At 42.9% G+C, this 21,617-nt stretch overlaps 1 protein-coding gene across 6 annotated transcripts in view; it reads right to left on the bottom strand.

The window, feature by feature from the left end:
* Positions 1-21,617, bottom strand: part of ATP2B4 (ATPase plasma membrane Ca2+ transporting 4) — a 98,058-nt gene that overhangs the window by 44,792 nt on the left and 31,649 nt on the right. For all 6 annotated transcript variants that reach the window (XM_053667925.1, XM_053667924.1, XM_053667929.1 and 3 more), the window contains exon 2: positions 9,146-9,789. In XM_053667925.1, coding sequence (XP_053523900.1) covers positions 9,146-9,338 — 193 coding nt within the window. In that variant the 5' untranslated portion in view covers positions 9,339-9,789. The remainder of the gene's footprint in view (positions 1-9,145; positions 9,790-21,617) is intronic.

Below are 21,617 nucleotides of genomic sequence, written 5' to 3' on the forward strand. Positions count from 1 at the left end.
GTGAAAGCCCCACTTCCAGGGTCTACACTGGTGCCTGGGTAAAAGAGGGAATGAATGCCATCCTTCTTCCCTCCTGCAGCTGATGGTTCAATGTAAGACAGCAACAAGAAGGTTCAAATCAAAACAAAGGTTGCAACAATTTCTGCAGAGCTGCCAAAGGAACACAACACAGAGGCTTCCAGGCCTGGTGGAAGAGGAGAACAGGGAGGGTGCTCAGGTTCAGGATGATTTAACCACTGTTCCCATCAAGATTTCTCTGCCCCCTGCCTGGTAGCATTATGCCAGCTAACCCAGAAGTTCAGCTCTGGGCAAGGAGGGGCTGGGTAGAAAAGAATTCACAGAGCATGGGGTTGGGCTAGCAAGAGAAGGCCCACAGCTGTCATGCACTGTTGGCCTAATTCCTCCAGAGGCAGTAACTCAAACCAGGCAGAGTACTCCCAGCAGGGGGAGGAGAAACAAAGAGGAGGGCACTTTTACTCCCCTGTTTTTCTCAATCATCTACCATATGGCTGTGGATGCTGCTTCCCCTAGGTTTTGTGAAAACCTTTCCTACTCCTCTACTAAGTACTAAATATTTCTTTTATGAAGCTACTGGACTTGCCTGAACTACTCACATCATGGCATAGCTGCTTTCTGGCTGTTTAAGCTGGTCTGTCCACATCTACGCGGACCCCTCTTTCCAAGATATTCTTTTGAGTCTCTCTCACATCTTGTTTTTTAAAATTTTTATTTATTTATTTTTTAGAGAGAGGGAAAGGGAAGGAGGAAAAGAGGGAGAGAAACATGGATCAGGATCAAACCTGCTGCTCAGCCATGAGCCACATGGGTCAGGATTCTCTCTGACATCTGGAAGGAGGGCTAGTATATCTGCCCAAAGTATGACCTCTGCAGATTGTTAATCTCTGCAGTCATGCCCTCATAAATTGTTTTTACGAATAATTTATTTGGCATCTTAGTATAACTGGGACAAGGGTTCAAGGTGATGGCTATGGGGCAGTGGGCATGAGGAAAGAGAGGAAGCTCTGCTGTGCTTCTCTGTCCTAAAATTGACGAGCTCATAAAATGGATATTCTAAACCAGAGATAGGGAGGAACATCTCAAAGAAGCCAGCTGCCCATCTTCTCGTATCCATTCCATCCTATATTTACTTGTCCAGTTCCTGTACATTCCCCACTAACACTAACATTCCTAAAGCAGTGGTCTCTAAGTAGGGGGTGTGCACCCATCTGTTGATACATGGAAAAATAGTAGGACTTTTTCTATTACTTCACACATTTTTATTTCTTGCATATCTTAATAGGTAAGTAATATTAGTGTTATAAGTACTAATACAGTAGTGTTGTAGATGAATATTTATTGGGGCTATGTGTCCAATCTACTAGACAATTCTATTAGAAATTTCAATCTGCCACAGTGAGGAAGAGCCCAACTCCGGGATGTCCAAGTTTGTGGAAAAATGAACAATTCTTGGTAGAATGTGCTGCTGATCTCAGAAAACATGGTAACAGTTAAACCTCAAAATTCTTAAGATGGAGGAGTAATTAACCTAAATCCTGCAGTTAATGAACCAAAATTATAACTTGGGCTGACTGTCTTGAAGCAGATTCTTTCCCCTCCTGCCATTTACTCCCTAGAGAATCTCAGCTCCCTAAACGTAGTAGATGCTCAGTGACTATGCAAGGCAAAGATGCTCACACCTGCTGCCAGGAACATTCAGTAAGTGGTAGCAATTATACGGGGTTCAGAACAAGCGACCCAAAGATGTGCTTCTGTAGTGTGTGGATTGTTCTGAGCTAAAGGCAATTTTCGCTTAAGGCTCAAGAGAAACTTTTGCCCCTCCCTTTAACTACTAGAATAACTTGAACTAGAAGCCTCACCCATAAATAAGAGCTTATGGGAGATAACATTTTGACCTACTCATATGCAGAACAAACTTTTACTTACTAAACATTTGTTCTTCTTATTATCCTGCAATGACCCTTGAAGCCCCCAAGGCACATTTCCTCATCACCAGCTGTCACATACCTCAAACCTCCTTTCTATCTCTGAACCTCTCCTGCAAGTGGGGTCTCTAACTCTCTCCTGTATTCAGGGTACCCAGACACAGTACGCATGTGGGGTTTCCATACACATGTATTTATTAGATTTGGCTGTTTTCTCTTGCTAATCTTTCTCATGTCTATTTGATTATCAGACCAGACAGAAGAACTATTAGGGTAGAGGAAAGTTCATTCTCCCCCACAATTATCATAGAGTATAGCCAAGCAAGAGATTCCCAAGGCAAGCAGATGGTACAAAATTCTTATCTCCAACTCCCAAGTGTCCTCCATCTGTTACAATCCCTTCAGCCTAGGTCCCCATACTTGGTGCCCCCACAACATCCACCATAGCACTATGACAACATTTCAGAAACTGCATTAATTTCTGTGTATTTTCTTGTAGCCTAAGCTCTATGGAAGGAAGAACTGTGCCTGTTGTGTTCACCACTGTGTCCTCAGCACCTGCCAGATATTAAATTGTGTTAAATGTGGTTGTAAAGGCACTGAAAGCCCTCTGTGTCTGACTGTCACACCCGCAGCTCTGCAGAGGAGATAAGAAGGAGCACAGAGGCAACACGAAATAGAATTCCCATCAACATTCTCCTAGGTCCAAATTTAACAGGAATAGCGTTTTTACATTTCTGAACAAAACCCCACAGACAGTGATTTATTTTTTACTTAAGGCTTCCCTTTCAGGTCAGGGCATAGACCTTCTTATTGTTGGCTGCTCCTTATAAAATATCTTTCTTTCTCCTAAAAAGGGTAGCACAGCTGAGGACCAATATGCAAAAGTTCTACAGGGAAAGAAGAATTTATACATTCTGTAATCCAATCACAGAAATTTCCTGCCTTGCTTTCTTTCACCTTCATGCAATCCTCCTTATTTTCCCTCCTTAATTCCAAATATACAAAAGAAGCTACAAAGCTGCCATTCTCTGTTTAGAGCATCTGAGGTCTTGCTTCTAGGCACAACATTAGTGCGGCTCAAGTAAATTCTAATAAAAATTCTGTACAGGTTTGGACGTTCTTATGTTGACAAGTATAAAACAAGCTTAAATTATCCATGCTTTGATATTCCCTGTTGCTGGTCTAGCATGGAGCAGCAGAGCATTGAAGGACTATGAGTCAGAAACATGAAATAGTCCATTGTGTTCTACACTGTGGTAAGGGTTTAGGCAAATAATTTAAACCTTTGGCCTGTTAAAACACAAAGAGAGAGAGAGAGAGAGACAGAGAGAGAGACAGAGGGAGAAAAAGAATTAAAATTAAGTCTCGTTTGCCTCTAGAATGGTGTAGGTCTGCAATAATAAAGCCATGTTAGGAAAAAGAAGTAATAACTGATACCACAGAAATATAAAAGATTATAAGAAAATATTGGGAACAATTATATGCCAACAACTTGGACAATCTGGAAGAACTGGATAAATTCCTAGAAATATACAGTCTTTCAAAACCAAAACAAGAAGAAACACAAAATCTGAACAGATTGATTATAATCAATGAAATCGAAGTAGTAATCAAAACATTCCCAATGAACAAAAGTCCTGGACTGGATGGCTTTACAGGTGAATTTTACCAAATATTCAAAGATGAACGAACATCTATCCTTCTGAAATTATTCAAAAAAATTCAAGAGGAAGGAAGACTCCCAAGCTCATTTTATAAGACCAGCATTATCTTAATTTCAAAACCAGATAAAGATACTACAAAGAAAAAAAATTATAGGCCAATATCCCTGAACATAGATGCAAAAAAACTCAACAAAATATTAGCAAACTAAATTCAGCAATATATTAGAAACATCACACATCATGACCAAATGGTATTTATTCCTGGGGTACAAGGTTGGTATAATATCTGAAAATCAATTAACATGATATATCACATAAACAAAAGGAAGAATAAAAAATTATATATCATATCAACAGATGTAGAAAAAGCATCTGACAAAATCCAGTACTCATTTATGATAAAAAAAAAAACTCTCACCAAATGGGGAAAAGAAGGAACATACTTCCACACCATAAAGGCCACATATGAAAAATCTACAGTGAGCATCATATTCAATGGGGAAAAACACATGGATTTCCCTTAAAATCAGGAACAAGACAAGAGATGTCTACTTTCACCGGTTTTATTCGACACAGTACTGGAAGTCCTAGCCATAGCAATCAGACAAGAAGAAGAAATAAAAGGAATCCAAATTGGAAAAGAAGTAAAACTGTCATTAGTTGCAGATGACATGATACTGTACATGGAGAACCCTAAATATTCCACCAAAAACCGAACAGACTGGTAAATGAATTCAGTAAAGTAGAAGGATACAAAGTAAATATTCAGATATCAATTGCATTCTTTATACACCAATAATAAACTATTAGAAACAGAAACTAAGAAAACAATCCCACTTACAATCATCTAAAAAAAAACCCCTTATGAATAAATTTAAACAATGAGGTAAAGATCTATACTCTGAAAATAATAAGACACCGAAGAAAAAAATTGAAGAAGATACAAATAAATGGAAGCAAGTACTATGCTCATGGATAGGAAGAATTAACATTAAGATGTCCATATTACTCAAACCTAGAGATTCAACACAATTCCTATCAAAATACCTATGGCATTTACAAAGAACTAGAACAAATAATCCACAAATTTATATGGAACAACAAAAGACCCAAATAGCCACAGAAATCTTGAGACAGAAGAACAAAGTTTGAGGTATTACACTACTTGATATCAAACTATAGGCTACAGTAATGAAAAAACATAATGGTACTAGCATAAAAACAGACATATAGATCAATGAAACAGAATAGAGAGCCCAGAAATAAACTCACTCTTTTTTTAAAAAATATTTGATTTATTTATCTTTAGAGGGGAAGGGAAGGAGAGAGGGAAAGACATATCAATGTAAGGTTGCCTCTAGTGCATCCCCTGCTGGGAACTGGCCTGCAACCCAGACATGTGCCCTGACTGGGCATTGAACCGTGATCCTTTGGTTTGCAGGCCCATGCTCAATCCACTGAGGTACACCAGCCAAGGCTAAACTCACTCTCACAATGGTCAATTAATATTTGACAGAGGATGCAAGAACATACAGTGGGGAAAAGACAGCCTATTCAATAAATGGTGTTGGGAAAACTGGACAGATAAATGCAAAAAGTGAAAACAGACCACCTTCTCACATCATATACAATAAATTCAAAATGAATTAAAGATTTAAATATAAAACTTGAAACAATAAAAGAAGAAAACATACTACTAGAAGAAAACATAGGCAGTAGAATCTCTGACATTTCTCTTAGTGATATTTTTCTGATATGTCACCTCAACCAAGGGAAACAAAATAAAAAAAAATAAACAAATGGGACTACATCAAACTAAAGTTTTTGCACAGCAAAGGAAACCATCAACAAAATGAAAAGACAATCTACAGGATGGAAGAAGACATTCCCCCAATGATATATCCAATAAGGGGTCAATATCCAAAATTTGTAAATAAGTCATACAACTCAACACCAAAAAACCCAAACAATCCAATTAAAAAAGGAGCAGAAGACCTGAATAGACACTTCTCCAAAGAGGGCATAGAGACTGCCAATAGACAGAAGAAAAGATACTTAGTGTCACTAATCATCAGAGAAACACAAATGAAAACCACAATGCTATATCCTCTTGCACCTGTCAGAGTGGCTATCATTACTAAATTAACAAAAAACAAGTGTTGGCAAAGATGTGGAGAAAAGGGAACCCTAGTGCATTGTTGGTGGGAATGCAGATTGATGCAGCCACTATGAAAAACAGTATGGAGGTTCCTCAAAAATTTAAAAATGGAACTGCCTTATGACCCAGGGACTCCTCTTCTAGGCATATATCCCAAGAAACCCAAAACAGTAATGTGAAAGAACATATGACCCCTATGTCCATTGCAGTGTTATTTACCTTAGTCAAGATAGAGAATCCAAGTGTCCATCAACAGATGAATGAACAAAAAAGCTGTGGTACATATATACAATGGAATATTGCTCATCCAGAAAAAAAAATGAAGTGTTACTGTTTGTAGTGGTGTGGAGGGTATTATGCTAAGTGAAATAAGTCAGTCAGAAAAACACAAATATGATTTTACTTATAGGTGGAATCCAAAGAATAAAATAAATGAACAAAACTGAAACAGATTCATAGATACAGAGAACCAACTGATGGTTGCCAGAGTGAGGGATAGGTTGGGGGACTGGGTGAAGGGCTTAAAAAGTACTAATGAGTAGTTACAAAATAATACTGGGGATGTAAAGTACAGCATAGGAAATATAGTCAATAATATTGCAATACTATATATGGTGCCAGATGGGTACTGAAAATATCAGGAGGAACAGTTTGTAAAGTATTGGATTATCTAACCACTATGCTGTACACGTGAAACTAACACAAAATAATATGGAATGTAAACTATAATTGAAAGAAAATTTTAAAAAGCCATGTTTTTGACAGAAATGTTATGAACTACAACTTCTGTAAGGCCCCTTAGTAGACATGGTTTTAAAAATACTGTCAATCTATACTTAAGTGCTGTCAGCCAAAAAATAAAGGAGAAGGGTCATACTCTAGCAATTAATCTTTCCAATCTTACCTCATCTTGATTTCCAACCAACAGAATTCAAGCACCAAGTAAATTTCTTTATTCTTATTATTAGCCTACAGGAACCTCCCACAAGTGACAAAACTACGCTAGGCTGTCAGGCACCTCAGTGTGGTCTTCTGTGAACAGACTGGCTTTTTCTAGCATCAACTCAGTGGAGCACCTGATGCTGATGCTTTTTTCTTGGCCTGCCCAAATAAGCAGCTCAGCATCGCCATGTCTGGGGAGAGACTCCTATGTCATAGCTGGTGTCCTTTCCTACCCCTCACACATGAGGAGGTCATTGTTGGCATTGGGGAGCTAAAAATTACTCATGGAAAGTTGTTTTCTGACACCCTAACTTCCCAGCTGAAGGACCAGCACCATGATAAGTCTTACACTGAAACAAATCAAGATACGTATTTGTGATCTACGAAGCAGGAGAATGGCAGTGGACAACTGTGCCAATGGTGGAAGTGTGGTGATCTAAGCATGACCAGGGTCTGTGGCAACAGGCCCCTGCTATCCGAAGGGGAGGCTTTCAACTCTCAGTCTGAAACTGGACTGGGAAAGAATCTAAGAGATTAACTACATCTGTAACATTTGATATCTGAAGTTACATTAAAGTAGAACATATGTTGTTCTTTAGGGACGGAAACTCTTTAGGAACCAGAAAGTAAACAGCAGAAGTTATGACAAAGGAGTTGAAAATTTGGGAATTGAACTCCTGAGTTTCACTTTCTGAGAGAAACAACTGACCAAAGGGATAAAGAAAAAGAAAAAGAAAAATCCAGTCTAAATTCTAATGGGTGCATTATCTCAGTAAAAACCTAATAGGAACAGTCCTCTTTAAGGTCAATATTACCACAAGAGTGGCCAAATAAAAAAATTTAGCTGACAAGAAAAAGGCAGTGCCAAAGAGCAGTTATTAGGTACCAGCCAGAAAGCAAAGACTGAGCCATGTGAAAGTAACTAAGCTCTTCCATCTGGACCAGATCTCTTTTTGACCTTAAGAGGTGAATGGGGGAAGTAGAAAGTGGTTGCAAATATCTTCAGACTTGTGGGCTCTGTTTTAATCCAAGACAGCTAATTTATTGAACCCCCACTTATGCTTGATTACAGTACATACATTATAGTATTTAGTCCCAATAACTCTCAAAGAAGAAACAGACTCAGAGAGACCGAGTAAACTGTTTAACAATACTCAACTAGTAAATGGAAGAGCTAATATTTGAATCAAAGCCTGTAAGACAGGAAACTGAATCTAGAAGTAAAGAAAACATGTATAGAAGTTATCTCAGACTACAAAGAAAGCAAGGCTCAGGCAATGAACAGTTATCTAGATCAAAATCTCTATCCCTCCCTTTTAAAAAAAACCTTAAAGGACTTGATTAGTGTGGCTCAGTTGGTTGGACATCATTCTGCAAAGCAAAAGGTCACGGGTTCGATTCCCAGTCAGGGCATATGTGTGGGTTGCAGGTTTAGTCACCCCAGTGGGGGCACAGTAGATTGATGTTTCTCTCACACATCGACATTTCTCTCCCTCTCTTTCTCCCTCCTTTCCCCTCTCTCTAAAAATAAATAAATAAAAAATAAAATAGAAATCCCAAAGAATCCTTAGAACTGTTAAGAAATATGATGCAGCCTCCATGGAAGGCTCAGAAATAGTATACCTTGAGAGGCTTTTAAAGACAGGATCTTTGCTCCATCTCATTCTACACAACCATGGCCTGACTGACCATTAGGATCAACAAGAACCTGTAACACAGATGCTGAAACCAGGCAAAAGGGAAGGAAGCACGGCTCATTTTTGTCCTTTCTCCATGCTGATGGGGGAAAATTTCATATTACCATGGCTCACTGGGCAACTGGGCTGAGCCATGCAAGCATAAAGCTGTATTTTTTCATGTTTTTAAAGTATAGATTAAGAAGACCTATATTGAAAGTGTATCAGGCAGGGCTAAATATGTCATCAATAATTCCATGATAAGAATTGGGAGTAATTAAAAAATTTGGGGGGTATAAACTGTACATATTAGAGAAATGCTACATCAGGTGGAAGGACTTACTCATTTTTTGTTGTGCCTGTCCTCTCCAATCACACTGTAAGATCAGTGCAGGGAAGAATTATATGTTAAACTGCTGCTATCAAAGATGGACACAGAATAAGGGACTTGATGATTATTTAATGATGAAAGCATCGCTAGCATAACTATTTCCAAAATAGAGATAAATACCCTCATTTCTGTGCATGGATACAGGAAAAAGAGGAAAGAATGATTTCCAGACAATACCACATTCCCCAAACATCATGTCTGATGGGGGGGGGGGAATGGCTCCCTATGGCCTCACCTCCTTTTAGTGCTTCACATACCATACTTTCCCCACTAGGCACAGATATACCAATCTCTCCTAGAAGCTGGAAAAACAGTATTTTTAATACTAGCCACCTCCTCCAATTTCCCACTCCTGATATGGCCTTTACCTTCCACAGGGTTGGTTTTCAGTCTTCGGCAGAGATTCATTACACCTCCATAGTGGACACTGATCTGGTTCATTGCATCAGTCGAACGCAGCTCCATGAGCTTCCTTAGGTCCATTACTGAGCAGCCAAAGTCCCCTTCGTGGCTCTCAACCATCGAGTTGGCTGGCAAGGCATGTTCTGTTGGGCTTGTCATTTTGCCTGCTGTTTCTAAGCCCCTCAGTTAGAGAAAATGTGAAGTTTCTCTTCAACTGATCAGGGTCTGCTGCTTCTCTGCCTTCTTCCTACCTCTTGCTTCTGTGGGAGCCCAGTTAGAAAACTGATTGACTATATCTTGTGCAATAAACGTCAGAGCCTTAGCACAGATGCTGTTTCTTTTGAAGCTTGGCAGCAAGAAAAGGAAGAGGATGGGGGAACTGAGTGGAAGCCGGACCACGTGTCACGATGATTGGTGTCCCCAGGTGGTGGTGGCAGTGGTTGTCCAGGGTAGGTAGGTTCCTAGCTTAGACTAACTTGTCCATATGGAGGTGTAAACAGGATGTGCACGTTACCATGGAGGCAACCTTAGCAACAAATAGCAACTGCAGTGGTAGAGAAGCAGCAGGAGGATGAGGAGGGCTCCCTGGATACCAATGACAACTGGATCTCTGAAATAAAGATTCAAAGACAGACAAAAAGAAACAATTAGAGTAGCCATGGTGAACCAGAACCTGCAAAGGCAAGAGATACTCTTTCCAGCACAAGGGTAGAGGTGACAGTTGGTGCCCAACCTGAACTGATAGCGGAATCCTGAGCTGAGTAAACTAATTTCAGAGAGTCCCCTTCTTCTCTCAGAGGCCTCAGGAGTCTGTAGAGTCCAATGCAAGGATGTAATTTCAGATAAACCCTGTTCTTCATATCTTATCTCTCCCAGACCATGCAACACAAATCCCACAACTTCAGAAACTTGGAAATATAAGGTTATGACCTCTCATGGCTCTGATATTCTCCCTATTTGGGGGTCCCACCACAGAATCCATTCATCTTGACCTCACTTCTAAGAGGTGAGAAGAAGTCAGAAAAGGAGTCCAGACATGAGTGCTCCATCCAGAGGGTGGCCTGCCAGCCTACCACTCTCCCCCATGCTCCCAAGCACCATGTGGAGAGGAGCAGAGCTATGTATAGGTGAGGATATGGAGGCTGAAGGTGGAAAGAGAGCTTATCATGAGCCCTGTTCTCAGGTTCAGCTTCAGAGAGTGGCTTCTGCATGTCATCCAGGATCTGCTGAAATGTGAAAGGGCTCTTCCTGAACCAGAACCCTGGAGGCTCAGCCTTGGTTAAACAGTCCCTGTTGATTTGAGTTCAGTTACCAGAGGGTAGCAAGAAGGAGCTCTAGTCAGCCTCTCTCTAATAAATAGAGGACATCTTCACTTCTAGAAGGTGAAGAAAGAAGCATGGGAACTATCAGATAGGGACTTGACTCTTTTATCAATTACTTTTCCAAAAATCCCATGTGGCCAAAGATTCTGCTGATTCCAATCAATCTTGTTCTCAGCAGGATCCCTTGGGATAGAGGTGATAACAGACCCCCCCCCCCCCCCCACAAATGGGCCTTTTGCTGCCTCCTTCTGTCAGATTTTTAGAGTTACTCTGACCTATAAAGGGTTAAGCAAGCAGGGTTTTTGGTTATTATTTTTTAAATATCACACCCCCTTTCTTTTTAGATGCCATCAGAGAATCCTGGGGAACAGGAGGTCTGGAAAAAACCTGAGGCATTGTGTCCAGTTCCTTTCATTCAGACTGGCATAGTGGTAACAGTACCACAGAATTTTCTCTCCAGTTCAGCCTCTCCTTGGAACTTGTTCTGAAGCAGTGGGAAGGGCTATAGCACCAAGAAGCCCATGTTGATTGTTATGAAGAATTCAAGCTTTCAAGAGGATGTTGAGAATAGCGCTGATAGTGTGCTGAACTGAAAAATCCCATTTTATTTTCATTGTCTCCACCCACTATAATGTTTGTTCCACAAAGGCAAGGATTTTACTCATCTTGTTCACTACTTTACCCCAGTGCCTAGAGAGCCTGCACAGGGTGGGCATTCAGCTAAATTTTTTATTGAATAATCAGTAGCAGCTTCAGAACTAGACTGACCATCTTCCCAGGCACCCTCCAGGCAATTCACTTAGTCTTCTTAGGGCTCAGTTCCTCCCACCTTAACCTGGGGGAAGAATCAGCCATACCTTTTCATAGCATCCTAAAAAAGTGATGAAGGAATGGGATTATAGATAGAAACTGTGCTTGGAAATCTTAAATGAAAGATGCCCAGTATCTAGTATAGATACTCAAGTAATTGAAAAAAGCTGAATTTGATCTTAATGATTAAATTGTTGTCTAGCCATTTAAGGAGAAAGGCAGTAAGTTCCATGTGTCTCTCCATCTCTCCTTTCCAGAGGGAGAAAGGAAAATTCCAACAATGCTTCACTAGCAATAACCATTAGATAGCTACAACCACTAGGCTATATAGCCTTGGATGTCTAGAGAAGAAGGAACAGTCTAAGTCAGAATTCCTTACTTTGAATCTCTCCTCAAGGTATCAAAGAGGGGAGTTTCTTCCTTTTTGTGCCTTAGCATAGGCAACCAATGAGAAAAAGTCACTTAAGATTAGAACACATGGGGCTTGTGGGGAAAAATGAGGTTTGTTGTCTGCTTCAAGTTGCTGTAGAGACACATACTCAAGAGGTCAAACACTAAGTTGCGGGCACAAAGTCAAAGGGGCAATGCTTAGCTGGGAATCCAGTTTATTTCTCCATGAAAGTTCTTCCAGGATTCAGAGGTGTAGCAGGTGCCCATGTTTCTTTTTGAGCTCTTAGAATATGAGCTCCTGCAACTGCTGAGCTTGTCTAGCCCCTAACCTTATTAGGCAACTGGCAAAGAATAATCTGTAAGTGCTCATACTACCTCCGCCTCAAGACACAACACGCTCAGACGCCTGGGAGGTAACACCTCTTGTAAGGTCAGAATTAATCATCTGGCTCTGAGCATTCTGGGTAAGGTATGTTTTTACTCTTTGTTTCTAGCATTTTGCCAGCTTAAGGGATGACAGAATGGAAGAGTAAAGTCTCTCATCCCTTCCTGCAGGGCCAAGAAATCACACATGATCATAAGATCATTTTAATTTTTTCTCCTAAAGTCCTGTAACGTGTTCTATAATTTGTAATGACATGTGAGAGCACTGTCATATCAATTCTAGGTAGGACAGCTGTGTGTCCTTTTCCCCCTCTTACAGATGAAGACACTGAGGTCCAAGGAGATAAAAAGGGTTTGGTCTTTGGCAAGTCAGTGACCTTGACTGTCTGGTGTTTTTGTTTGTTATACCTTACTCCTTCCCTGAGTCTAAACCTCCTCATTTTCTGACAAGCACATAAGAGGTCCTTTAAAATGCAGGCGTTTCTGGGGTTGTGCTGGTAGTTTCCCTGTAAACATCTTTGGCACAAGAATCTCTGCCACACAACTAAAAAAAAAATAGCCATAAGGCAATTTTGCCGTAAAAGATCAAATAACTGGAAGACAATTTGGTTTATATTTGGCAGATTTCATACATTTAAGTGAGTTGTCAGTTTGGTTTCATTTCTCCATGGATGAAGTTCTAGTAGTTATGCCAATTCTTACATTATATAAACCTCATCCCTCATAATGTACAGTGGTGAGTAGACACGGTGGTCTTAAAATAGTAGATGATAGTGACTACATGCAAAGCAGATTATGAAGCTCCATGTAACACCAGATTGTACGCTCTACTAGAAAATAATCACAGATCAGTTTGCAAAGCCTCAGTGAGCAAAGTCAGCTCTTCCACTCATCGAAACCAAAAGTTTACCAAGCTGCACAAATGGATACCTCTCTTAATAAAGGAAGAAGAAATTGTTGTTGTTGACTCAACAACAACGACGACAACAAAGTATAATACTATGAATGAAAAACACGTATTTCCACTTTTCTCAATAAAGTCTTTTAAATTTTGTTCTTAATTTTTCATGTTTAATTATGTTCTTTTTAATGTCTTTCTTTTATTTTTCATTATTTTACGTTTTTATGGCAAATTTGCTTTACAGCCAATTAGTTGTGTGGCAAGAAGGGTGCAGGGAACATAGTAGCAAATATACTTAGAAATTCTTGGGTACAGAAAATACCCATTTCCATCTAAAGGTAATGCTCACTCTTACCCTTGCTCTTTCTGTTTCAGAATCACCTCCATGGTATCCCAGGCAGTGAGAATAAAATAGAACCTACCTCCTATTCCCATATATTCCTGAGAAGTAAACACCCCACACTTTCTGATAAGTCAGTCTGCAGCTAGGTTCATTACCAAGTTCCAGAAAAGAGGACCTGCTTGGGACAAGCAGCTTAAGCCATGGCTTAAGCCACCAAATCATAAGCAATAGTCGGACGCTGTGTTTCCTCCAATTTTGTCCTCCTTTATTATTGGAAAATTTCCCAGGATGCTAAAGAACAGATAGATCTCCAGAATGTGAGGAAGAAAAGTAAATCCTCTGTAGGGGATATTATGAGGTTCTGAAAGGCACCCACCCCCTGAGTCTCCCCTGCCCAAAGGTGGCTATTAAATGTGGTATGAGTGCACAAGAAATGCAGTATGAATGGAGGTGGGAGTAAGGCAACAGGAGGGGCCAGGGGCCAGGGCTTCTGGCTAGGGCAGCACTGCAGCCAGACCTGTCTGGAATAATAATAAGCACCTACACTCAACTTTGGCCTCTGGGCTGCAGGTGGGGCTGCTCAATAGAGCAGACTGTTGTTCCTTGCCCTACCCTGCCCTCCTCACTGGGCTGAGAGCTTGTGCTCAGGAGCAAGGCAGTGGTGGCGCTCGAGATGCTTGGAGTGCCAGCATCACTGCCATGTGGGTCCTGAGGATGAAGATGGGAAGACCTGGGATAAGCAGGGAGGGGTGGGAAGGCAGGCTGTCCCCCTCCCCCTGTGAGAATGAACCAGACAGAAATATGAAAACTGCTTCAGGGCCACACCCCCAGCCCTCCAAAGCAAAACCTGTTCTTTTTTCTTTGATCCAGATGCTCCCTTCCTCATCCCAGGTGGGGTTGGGAAAGGAAGGAAATAATATCCATTGAGTACCTGCAATGAGCCAGGTACCATGCATGCTAGGCACTTTATGTGAAAATTAGAGAAAATCATATATATGTATATATATGTACATACACACACAAATACATGTACTATTATGTAGTGCTTAGCAGAGTGGCTATGCAGTGGTTGGTCCACACACAGTAGATATTATCATTATGACATCCATTGTTTCACTGGATCCTTACCAACAACCCTTTAAGGAGGCACCCAGTTTCAGAGCAGGGAAATAGGGGAATACAGATTCAGAAAGCCAGAATGTGTGCCCTTGTCTGGACTCAAAGCCTCCCTACCTCAAGTACAAGGACACTAAGGAAAGCTATGGATTTACTTTCTAAAGCCTGATGAGAAGATCCACATAAACCTATCTGCCCCTTGCCCATGTAACAGGGCAGGGAAGCACTTCCTTAACTTCTTTGTACTTTCTGGGCAGGTGTAGGGCTTATCAGGGGCAAACACCCCAGCTCATCCCCAACCCAACACACATAGTATCTCCCCAGCCAGAATATAGTTGGCTCTAGACTGGCATGATATCAAGCATATCCAATTCGAATTTGGAGATTCTGGGAACGGGGTTCAGGGGTTCTTCCACTCTATCATCTCATACTCTGGGCCTTGCAACCCGTACTGACTTGGAAGCTCAGAGAGATCCTGCTCTAGATTCTCTCTTTTCTCCAGCAGGGGCATTTCCTGTGCTAGCACCTCCAGGGTCTTAAGCTTTACTCCTTCTCTCAGGCACTCCTGTGCTTCTCAGGGCCACACCCTGTCAAGAAAGCTGCAAGTTTCTCAATGAGCGGGCTGCAGAGCCTGAAACAACCCCATCCCTACCCCGCCCTAGCTGGCCCTTCTCTCAGAAGGGCCAAACTCCACACAGAGGCTGCTCTGCTCCCTCCTCATTACAGCTCCTTACTTCCATGACCCAGATTCTAGCCCACCCTTGCTAATTCCCACCACTCAGGATTGGTAGCCATTCTTACTGTGGTCCCAGGTCTTCCTTGCCTCCCCATGCCTGCCTGCCCTTATTGTTCCTCTAATGCCTACTGGCTTGCAGAAGCAGACCTGAGCATGTACCCTCCCCTTCAATCTACTGAGGCTCTGTGGAGGCATGTGGGAAGAAGGTCAGAGACAGAGCACATTGGCTAAAGTTCAGGTGGTGGGCAGCATCACCTGTTACCATCAGCAGCTACCAGGCCCATGCCAGGAAGCCCAGTGAGGGGTTGGCAACCAAAACCAGGCCTCTGCACTGACCACAGGATATCACACTGGGGCCTGTGGGCCTGGAACCTTATGCTAATTCTCAGCCCTTCCTAAAGAGAGAACACCACTTCCTAATTAGGAGGTGGGGTGTGAGCACAGCAAACACACATGCACATGTGGTGCTGACCCTGACCCTCCCTAAGTCTGCTACCCTGGCAGCGTTTTCAACTCAGCTTCAGAAATGTAGTACCAAAATTAAAGCATCTGTCTGGAAAAAATGTGTCACTTTCAACCTCTGGGTCTCAAGGACCCAGAATTTATCCCTTCTCCCCAGAGCCACCTGGTACTTTTTGGGCAAGCTAAGCCAATGCATATCCTGGGTGCATCTCCCAGAGAAATTCTGACGCAGGTCCAGAAGGGGACGTATGCAAGGATGTTCTGTGGAACATTGTTTGTGATGACAGGGAGCTGAAGGCAACCTGGGATCTCCTCTCCCAGTGATGAATAAGCTAGATAACAGGGAATATTATGCAATAGTTAGAAACACAGATTAGAGATATGCAAGACAATATTGGTGATCTTAAGAGGAGGAGAAAGAGAGGGAGAGAAACATTAATGTGTAGTTGCTATCACACACCCCAAAGTGGGGACCTGGCCTGCAACCCAAGCATGTGCCATGACTGGGAATAGAACTGGCAACCCTTTGGATCACAGGCCCACGTTTAATCCACTGAGCTACACCAGCCAGGGATAAAGTAATTCTATACATTTTAAGGAACATATTTAAACAAAAAGATACATTAGAATGCTGCTCATAAGCAAAAAAGAGAACGGACATGGAGTATGGGGAAACACCAAGTGTATAGGAAGGGGGAATAAACCAATAATAATGGGCCATGAGTCCATTACTGATCAAGTCAGTACTCACTCTGTGCCTGAAGTCCAAAAAAATAAAAATAAACATGCCAGGAAGTTGAAACCTTTCAGACCTGAAAGAGTTGTATGGTCTAAGGTAGGTTATGACAATGATGACAAAACTTATCAGTTCTGGCCAGATGGCTTCAGAGGGCAGGGAGAAGGTAGGGCCCATAGATAGCACAAACTTTCTCAAAAGTGATACCAAGAACTGAACCAAGGTTGCCAGTCCGTTCTTGATCATCTGACCTGTTGGTCAAGATGAAGACAAGTAGCTTCATGGCATGGATCAGGAAACCAAACCAGGAATGTGCCTGAGAGGGCAATGCCTCCTGCCGCACCTCCATCCCCAAAACAGCATCAATATATCAAGATGAGAAAGGGCAGTCTCTCAGCCCCAGAGCCATGGGGGGATGTACCCTTTTCTAAATACTAATCTGAGTCATACTGGCCCAGGTCACCTCTATAGCCTCCTGTGACTCAGGAGTGTGGGGGTATTCACAGCAAGCTAGAGTTTAAAAAAATGTAAAGGATGAAACAGAAATACCAACCATTTTCTTCAGTTAAGGAGGACAGAACTGATTTCAGGTGGGAGTGACAGTGCCATCAAGAAGGTCTGCTGTTTGATGAAAGTGATGCTGGCAGCTTCTCTTGATCCCTCCCCTCCGATTGTGGAAAATGCTCAGGATATGAGTTAGCAAAGTTCTGTCTTTCATACTAAGTGAGGTGCAGCTCCTTGGACCTGGGACAGGAAGCTACTAGGCTAGCAGACAGGAGGCAGGCCTTGAGCAGTAACATTCAAATATCTAGTATGTTCACTCTCTTGGGCAACACAGATTGCCTTTCTTGGGGCTGCTGTGGTTGTTCCACAATTTGGTTCCAAGGGAATAAAGGGCTTTTTAGCAGCTGGATTGGATCCTGCATTATTTTTAGAAACAAATTTCAGCAGAATCATGCCATACTCATGGAGAGGGAGAGGGAGGTCAGTCTCCCTTGGCTACTGGGTCAGGACCTTTTTGCTCCCAGAGCTTAGGTTCTGTTGGAGCTCTCAGGGGTAAGGAGAAAGCTGCCTGGCCACAGACTGAGGATGCCACATCTCATCCACCAAAAGGGATTGCTGTGGGCAGCTTCTCTTTCTCCAGGGGCTCAGAAAGAGAGGAAGCAAAATAACATTCCTGTGTGGCCCAGATGCTAGTTGTAGTACAACACACTGGGCAACACACCTGGCCAGCACCATTACCTCTGTCCCCTCCGTGACAGTTCACCTGTACTGAGTACAGAGAACCACACGCTATGCCTATTCCACTCTTTTCTCAGCCTAGCTATTTTCAGGACATTTCAGGCAAATGGGCAAGAATTCCATGCTGAGAAGTGGGTGTTTACCAGGAAAGAGCTGGGAGTACTCCCTAGTAACCGGTCACCTCACTACCCCAGTTCCACTCTTTCTAGGTTCACTTGCTGCACAGATGGGAGCCACAAGTCAGCCTGGGGCTTGAGAAAGTAGACCAATCACACTCCCTTGCACTTGCATGGTGCTTCAGAGCAGTGGTTTTCAAACTTGAATGTGCACTAGGATCCCAGGAGGGCTGGTTAAAGCCTATTGCTGGGCCAACTCCCAGAGTTTCTGCATTAGGAGTCCTAGGGTGGGGCCTGACAATTTCTAACAAGTTCCCTAACAAGAAGATGCTGACGCTGCTGGTCTAAGGATGACACTTTCTAACGCTGCAGAAGTTATGAAGCATCTCTGCAAACAGTATCGTGACAACTTCCAACAAGATAAGGCTAACTCACTTTAAGGCCTTGAATGGGGTCCAGTCCAAACACTGCCCCACAGCTAGGCCAACAGGTGAGGTACAGGGTCTTGTCTTCTATCTCCTCCTGCTTTCCCCTCTCCCTCCTCCAGCCCTTCCAGGATGTTCTGCTTCCCTTTATCTCAGGGCAGTTCCCTTTCCCAGAGAGACCCCCGACCTCCCCAAGGAAAAGCCCCTCTTCTGTGAGAAAACAGTGTTCCCTGGGCAGGCTATAGCAGAAGCCAAGATTTATTCAGAAAGTTAAAATGGGTTCCCTCATCAAGGTCAGAGAAACACCCAGATCCCCTCTGACTCAGGTGGCGCTAAGCACCCCCTGCACTCCTGTTTCCCTTGTTGGTAGGAGATGAGAGCCAGAGGAGGAAAATGAGAGAACAAAAGACACCCACCACTCACTTTCGGCTCCCCAAGTACTACAGCTCCATGGCACATCTAGACCCAGGCTACCTTTCCCCTGCCACCCCCAAGGCCCTCCAGAAGGGCTGGCTCATGACCCTCTGTAAAACCTCTATGTGGAGGGCATCTGCCCACTGCTCTGAGGGGGCGCAAGGCAGCTGGCGGGCAGCAGCAGCTGCTGTTTTGCAGTTGGTGACAAGCTGCTGTAAACACTCGGTTTAGGTTGCTATGGCAAAGTGAGTGTGCAGCCTGGCCACGGTGCAGCTATTTATGTGCCTGTAATGGCAGAGTGGTCTGTTTTTCATTATTTTAAAGTTTTCCTTTCCCAGCCCCCTAAAAGAGCTTAAAAAATAAAAATAAAAAAGAGCCATCACAATTTTCTCAGGAACAAAAAGAATAGAGCCAGAAAATACAGCTCAGGACTTGAGCCAGCAAGGAGAAGCCTGAAGAGAGGAGCACGGCTAAGAGGGTGAGTTCCTTTAGAGAAGGGAAGGCAGAGCTTCTGGTGCATACGTACCTCTGTCTCAGCTCATCGTGATGAAAGGCCAAAACTCAGGGTTGTCTCATCTCTGCACCATTACTGACAGAAGACAAAAGCACTGGGTATTCTTCCTGTCAAAGCCAGGCTCCAGCCAGCAGCATTTTTTACACCCCTATCCCTCTCCACCACCCCCCACTGGCTTCCAATGTCATCAGGATGAAGATACTGAGGATTCCACCAGGGGTCATGGGAAGAGAGCCTCAAAGCAGAGTTCCCCAGTCCCATGTGTGCAGTGCCACCCAGCATGGAGCCTAGCCCTGCTGGAGGTCCAAAGGGAATAACCTCTGGTGGTGCCTCTGATGGGACCATGTTTTTCCTCCACTTGTACAGAGAACTTTCATACTGTTGTCACTCCTTAGTGAGGTTCTGCACAACAAGATTTATAATTTTAGCCAGCACCAAGGAGTCAGAATTCAAGATTCAGATTCTGAAGAATGATCTAAAGCGAGGCTGATTCTTCTTGGGACACATATGCCCCAGGTACCTGGGAAAGGTTTTTGGCAGAGGAGGTAGAGAGTGATCAGAATTTGCCATTGGAGTCACACACAACTAAGCTGAAAGCGTATACTGACTTTGATAAATATGCTATAGGCTGTCAATCACTAAATGACATCTAAGTAAGAGAAAAAGAATCACCTTCCAGAAACAGTCAGTTGGAATACAAAAGATGATGCAGGATTTTATCATCCCTCTTTCTCCACTTTATCCCAGTTCCTTTGAACTGGTATGCTCTTAGGAAGAGAACTCCACCCCCCACTCCAACTGTGGATGCACAGTAATCAGATAAAAGTAAAGTTAGGGCAGTGTGAAGAAGAGAAAATCCCACAGCCTGTTCTGACTCCTTCCATCTGAGATTATAACCAAATGCCTTTTAGATGCCACCATAGCTCTGACAGGGTATCAGTGAGAACAAACCCCATGAGGAGGAAAGAAGGTGGGGGCAGGGGCGGCTGCTGCTGCTTCCATCAGGGAAGCATCCTCTACTGCCCCTGGAGCAGTCAAAGTCCTAGCTGACAGCAATGGTTAGCTGACAAAGTCTTGCTGGGAAAATCAGAACTTAGGACAGAAATCAGCCTTGGCAGCACCTGGAGGTCAAAACAGCAAAGCAGGCATGGTTTCTAAGCCTGTCAAACCAACTGTCATCAGCATCCCACTGTTCCCGTAGGGTAGGAAAGGAGATGGGAGAGGGTTAAAAAAGGTTCAGTATGGGCACCATCCTGGACAGCTGGAAGGAGGCTGATACAAAGGTATCACAGGTGAGCTAGTATCCCAGACACTGGTGTGTCTGAGTCTTAGGGTAATGGCCACTCAAGCTGAGTGGCCATTACTTTGAAATATATAAAAAGACAAAGACATGCCTCAGAGTCACCAAGGTAGAGTAAGCTTCCAAAAATCATGGGCTAGAAAGAATAACTATTTACTCAAGGGTTCAGGATCCATAATGATGGACACAGGGCCCTTTGTTGAAAGAGACAAAGGGCAGGAGACAAAAGGTGACTCAGTCTCAGCTGGCCATTGTTGATGCAAGTCACAGGAAAGAGAAAGTGGAAGGTATTGTGTATTCTTCTAAGTGAACAGAAAGGTTGTATCACCTCTTTCCCAATCTCTGAGCCAGTGCCTGACCTAACATGCACAGTTAATGAATGAGCCATCTTTCTCTGGCCATCTCCAGAGAGAATCAGTTATCTATAAGTCCCTGGAAACACTCTTTCAGCGCTTGTCCCCTCTCCACCCCCTCTCTCTTTGGGCCCTGGAGTTGGAAGACTGAATGGACTGAAGGCATATTTTGCTTATTCTCCAGGACATAGTGCAGGGCTTTTCTGGTATAGGCAAAAGGGAGACCAGCTATCACTGTGCAAATCATCCACTCTCTATGGAGATACAAAAAGAACCATAAAGATTTTAAGTTCTCTCAACACCTATTTGATTCTAAACTCCTACACACAGCATTTTAAACACCACTGCAGAGCCTTTGAGAAAAGACAGGGGAGGAGAACTATGGTGATGGTGATGGTGGAGAGTTCTGTAGGAAGTGGCAAAAAAGGATGTTTTCTAGATTATTTCTGAAGCACTCAGCTGCCAGAAATCATGGGAAAACTATCTAGTACCAAACTCTTTCCACCTCCTCATTTTTCTCTGTACACCTCATTCCCAAACTTCTTACTTTGTTTTTCAGATCTATGTATAGCTTTTTCCTTATCTCTCCCTGTCTTCCTCTCTCCTTCTATTCTCTATTGAAATCTCTCTCTATCTCACCCCCACTACCTACCTCAATCTCCAAATCTCTCTTATTCTCTCTTTACACATCTCCAGAGGCAGTATACTTGGATGGAATTCCATTCTCCTTACCTGGGTAATTTCTGAAACCAACCAGCCCTGTCTAGTCCATACTGGCTCAAATAGTGGAAGGAATATAGATATGCTGAGAAGCAAGTCAGGCACTTGTGGGGCTGCAATGGCTAGGGGTCATGGATGATGGGCCAAAGGCACA

Source organism: Artibeus jamaicensis, unplaced genomic scaffold, assembly GCF_021234435.1.
Source record: "Artibeus jamaicensis isolate MK-2021 breed Jamaican fruit bat unplaced genomic scaffold, CSHL_Jam_final contig_475, whole genome shotgun sequence".
Lineage (NCBI taxonomy): Eukaryota > Metazoa > Chordata > Mammalia > Chiroptera > Phyllostomidae > Artibeus > Artibeus jamaicensis.